Source organism: Gekko japonicus, unplaced genomic scaffold, assembly GCF_001447785.1.
Source record: "Gekko japonicus isolate JY-2015 unplaced genomic scaffold, Gekko_japonicus_V1.1 scaffold2237, whole genome shotgun sequence".
Taxonomy (NCBI): Eukaryota; Metazoa; Chordata; class Lepidosauria; order Squamata; family Gekkonidae; genus Gekko; species Gekko japonicus.
In genome coordinates this window covers 130,530-135,383 of record NW_015174906.1, presented here as the reverse complement: position 1 = coordinate 135,383, position 4,854 = coordinate 130,530, and the positions used below count along the sequence as shown (strand labels likewise).

Here is a 4,854-nt window from a genome sequence, read left to right as displayed (position 1 = left end):
GCTCCATGCAGGGCCGGCTCACTCACTAGGCGGACTAGGCGATCGCCTAGAGCGGGCCGACCCTTCAGGGCACCAAACTGCACCCACCCCGTACTCTGGGAGTTTCTTGATTATTTGTGTTTTTCATTCTTCCTAAAATGCATTTATTTTTGAAAATTGGTGGGCGCGCCGGTGGGGGGGTGGCCAGAAGGGATCCCCGCCTAGGGTGCAAAATAAGCTGGGGCCGGCCCTGGCTCCGTGCTGACGGACGGTGGCCTTGCAGGGCAAGCGGGTTTGGGCGTACGCCCGCGGCCAGCTGAGGGATGGCTACCCCCGCCTCATCGAGGAGGAGTTCAAAGGGGTGCCCGGGGACCTGGATGCAGCCGTGGAGTGCCACCCGAAGGAGTGTGCGGTGGAGACGGTCCTCTTCTTCAAGGGTGAGACGGGGGGCAGGCGGGCTGGCTGGCTGGCTGGAGGAGCTCCCTTCTGGGGCTCTGGCCGTGGGACTCAGCCGGTCGGCACCGGGAGGGACTGGCCACAAAGGGAGGGAGGGGCCGGCCGGCCGGCTGGGGGGGGGAGCTCTGCAGCGCCACACGGCAGGTGGCTGGCGGGGGCCCTGCCACTCGTGGCCCAGCAGGACCAGGTGAGCTGATCTGGCCACTTCTGATGTCGCCCGTGGGCATCGGCCACGGCTCACTCTGTGCTGCTGGAGCCACTGCCGGCTTCCGAGGCTTCCGCGCCCCCAGGCGGCCTCCTGGAAGAGGCTCTGGGGCCTGGACAAAAGCCCTGGGAAGGCCCCCCCCCCAGTCACTGCCTCCCCATGCCGGGGCCAAGCAAGGAGTGGGCGGGAGCCGTGGCTGCGGCGGCAGAAGCCCGCTCTCCTTCCCCCCTCCCCCTCTGTTGCGAGGGCTGTGGGGCAGCTGCCTCCGTTGCCCTCTAACTGCGACCCCCAGCTGCCATCCTTGCCCATGGCCAGGACAGAGAAGCGGAGCCTCCGTATCCCGAGACCGCAGGGTGGCCCTCGTGCCTTGGCTCGGCACGGCCTTCCTGGGGCTTTTGGTGGGCCCGGGAGGCCAGAGCGGGCAGCCCTTTTGGCGTGGTGTGGCCAAGCCCTTCCGAGGTTCCTCGCCTCCTCTCTGGGGTGGGCCGCAGGCCCCCCCTCCCCTGACTTCTGCAGGAAGCCCCGAGGGGAGGGGAGGGGAGGCGGGTGGTTTTGCGGCTCCCTTCTGGTGCCCTGCCCCTTCAACTGGCCGGGAGAGGCCATGCGGGGAGACGGACTGCCCTGCAGCAGGTGGAGGCCGCCCTGGGACCAAAGGCAGCCCTGACTGCTTGGCCGGGAGCCTCTGGGATTTAGGGCCACTGTCCAGGGCCCGCCCCCCCCCGGGTATATCTACCTGCACAGGTAGGACTTCAGGCTCCTCCTGGCCAGGCCAAGCGATGCATCCCATCTTGGGGGCTTCCACAGTTCAAACTCCCACAACTGTTTAAAAATCCTGGCGAGGAGGAAACGGGCGGACATTGAATCAGAAGAGTTTTCAGCTAGAAATGAGGGAAGAACTGCCTGACAGTCGGAGCGGTTCCTCAGGGAGGCGGTGGTGCTGGGCTCTCCTTCCTTCCCTGGAGGTTTTCAGATGGAGGCTGGATGGCCCACCTGGCCGCAATGCGGAGTCTGTGACCGTAGTCAGATCCGGAGAAGGGAGGGCAGGGAGGGTTGCAGCCTCAGGGCTTAGGGTTCTCCTGGCCCTTCCTTCCACGCCCAGGGAAATGCCGATTGCCACTTTGGGGGCAGGAAGCCATTGTCCTCCAAGCCAGTTTGGCTGGAGATCCTGGAGGGTTTTTCTTTTTTTGTCATCTGGGCATGGAACAGCAGTCACTGGGGGGGGGGTTCACTGCCTTGTGCAGGGGGCTGGACTAGATGACCCTGGAGGTCCCTTCCCACTCTCTGATTCTCTGAAATAGCGATGGAGGGGGGGGGTCATTCACGGCTTGTTTGGGCCCCCTTCCGCAGGCCCGCACGTTTTCTCCTACGACCTGAAGACGAAGGTGCTGAAGGAGCGGGCGTGGCCGGCCGTGGCCAACTGCTCTGCGGCCCTCCGCTGGATGGAGCGCTACTACTGCTTCCAGGGCATCCGGTTCCTGCGCTTCGACCCCGCCACGGGCGATGTGCCCCCTCGCTACCCGCTGGATGCCAGGGACTATTTCATGCGCTGCCCGGGGAGAGGTGAGTCACGCCTTCTCCCGTTGCCCTGGGGAGGGACCTTGGCTGAACGGCAGAGCCTCTCTGCCACGCCGGCAGGAGAACGGAGAAGATAATTTCGGGCTGGGGTCCGTGTCGCCCGGGGGCACGCTGGGCCTGTCCCCCCTGGCTTCCCCCCCCCCAGGGCCCATAGATCTGCCTGTCAAGGAGGTCTTCTTGGAGTGTGCCCGAATGTGTGTGTGTGTGGTGATCCCAGCCAGCGCCTCCGTAGCCAGGAAGTGACAGCCGGACTCCCTCATGCATCCAACAAAGCTGAAATGCCCAGCAGTGACCCAACCCCCCCCCAGGAAAAAACCCCTCCTGGCCTTTTGCCAGGCCTCCAGAGGAGGGGCCTGCTGGCTTTGAGCACGCGGTGGTCTGCTGCCCTGCAGGGGGGCGGTCTGGGGGGGGGGTGTTGTGCAATGCTCCAGGCGCTCCCTATAAGAGCAACCACCCTTCCTCCCTTGGGGCCGCCTGGGACTAGTCACGGCCCGCCTGCCCGCCACCATGCTCCTCGGTGCCCTGTGCTTGGCCTGGACCTTGGCCCTGGGGCTCTCCCACCCCGTCCTCAAGTGAGTGCCCCGGCAGGCAGGGAGGGGGGGTCCTGGCCCTGCCGGAAACGTGGGGCTGAGCCACAGTGGCCAAAACCTGCAGGAGGCCTGGCTCCCTCCGTCTGTGGTGGGTCTGCAGGAAGGGCTCCAGCCAGCCTCCGGGGAGAGAGAGAGAGAGAGCTCCGAGATGGGCAGGGAGGATCAGGACGGGAGGAAGACGCGGGTTGGGGGTAGAGCGGGAGAGGCCCCCGGCCCCGGGGGAAGGGTGGTCTGGCGTGGCGGACGTCCAATGGGCACAGGGGTGACCAGAGAGCTTCCTCTGGCAGGGACCACGGCAGGAACCACAACGTCTCCAGCAGTTGGCACCACCTGGGACCACACGGGCCGCTCAATTCAGGAGGTCCAGCAGTGGGGCCAGGACACTAGAAGCCCTCCCACTGTTGCCCCCCCCCAAGCACCAAGAAGACAGAGCATCACTTGCCCCAGATGGAGAGTTCCTACCTAGACCTTGTGGCTAATAGCCACTGATGGACTTCTGCTCCATATACTTATCTAATTCCCTCCTTTAAGAACATAAGAGAAGCCAATGTTGGAGCAGGCGAATGGTCCATCCAGTCCAACACTCTGTGTCACTTGGTGGCCAGAAATACCAGGGGCCATCAGCAGGTCCAGCAGAGGGGCCAGGACACTGGAAGCCCCCCCACTGTTGCCCCCCTCCCCCAAGCACCAAGAAGACAGAGCATCCCTTGCCCCAGCCTAAGAATTCCTACCTGTCCCTTGTGGCTCATAGCCACCCATGGACCTCTGCTCCGTATGTTTATCCAGTCCCCTCTGGAAGCCGTCCGTGCTTGTAGCTGCCGTTCCCTCCTGTGGCTGTGGATTCTGAGGAGCTGTGTGCCTGCACAGGAAAGCTTAGACCTTGAATAAAACTCCGTTGGTCTGACAGGTGCCCCCCCCCCGGACTCTAACTTTGTTCCGCGGCTTCAGACCAATACGGGGAGCCCTCCTGGGTCTGTCTAAATGGGAGACAAATCCACATGAGAGGCGGGTGCTGCTGTGTGTATTTGGTACACCTTGGGTCAGCCGCCCTGAGAGCTTTGTGCTGGTCCAGGAACCCGTGTTCCGGCGGGGCTGTGCCTCCCCCCCCCGCCACTGGTGTGCCCTTGGGTGCCTCCGAGATGCCTCTGCAGGCCCAGGGGGGTGAAGGTGGGCAGGAGGGCCTTTCCCCCACTGAGCCGCCTTCCTCCTCCCGCGGCTGGCCTCTCCTGGGAAGGGCAGGCCTTTCTCCACGCACACACTTGCCTAGCCTGGACTACCGCAGGACCCACGGCACGGGGCCACCTTAGCAGACAGCGCAGACGCTTCAGCGGGTTGGGGACACAGCAGCCAATGACACGGTGTGAGGGTGCCATCCTCCAGGTGGGGCCAGGAGATCTCTCGGAATTGCAACCGATACCCAAAGGACAGGGATGAGTTCGCTGGGAGGCCGTGGCAGCTTTCGGAGGAGGGTTATTTCCCCACTGTGTTTCCTCCCCAAACGCGTTGCCCCCCCACATTTCCAGGATTTCCCCAGTTTGGGGGTGGGCCAACGCTCCCTCTAAGCTGTGGGGTCTTGCGAGCAAAAACGCTGCTTTGTGAGCTGCTGGCATTAAAGTTGTGAGCCGGTGATAAATGAGTTTGCTCTTCTGGAGCCCCATCCTTCCTGAGCCGAGGCAAAAAAGCTGTGAGCTGGAGGCTAAAAAGCTGTGAGCTGGCTCACACTGACTCAGCTTAGAGGGAGCACCAGAGGTCTGCCACCCTAGACTGCAGATTGGCCTCTGGGCGCAGCACACGGCTTCAGCCCAGGAAGGTCCCTGCCACGAGCACCTCTCTGCCTCCCGCCAGGCCACGGCCAGGACGTCCAGCAAAACGCCACCCGGCGGGGCCCCTACGACCGCTGCAGTGGGCAGCCCTTCCAGGCCTTCTCTTCCGACGACTCTGGGCGGACCTACGCCTTCCGCGGTGAGTGGTGGCGGCTTGTGGAGGGCGGGCAGGCAGGGGTGTGGTGCTGGGAGAGATGGGCTGCCCTCCTGGCGGGGGGGCGGGGGG

The 4,854-nt window shown here is 64.2% G+C and overlaps 1 protein-coding gene across 1 annotated transcript in view; it reads left to right on the top strand.

Annotated features, from left to right (window-relative positions):
• The window catches only part of HPX (hemopexin), an 18,857-nt gene that overhangs the window by 11,268 nt on the left and 2,735 nt on the right, over positions 1-4,854 (top strand). Inside the window, exons 5-8 of the mRNA XM_015425007.1 lie at positions 263-416; positions 1,988-2,209; positions 3,754-3,776; positions 4,671-4,767. Of these exons, the coding sequence (XP_015280493.1) occupies positions 263-416; positions 1,988-2,209; positions 3,754-3,776; positions 4,671-4,767 (496 nt within the window). The remainder of the gene's footprint in view (positions 1-262; positions 417-1,987; positions 2,210-3,753; positions 3,777-4,670; positions 4,768-4,854) is intronic.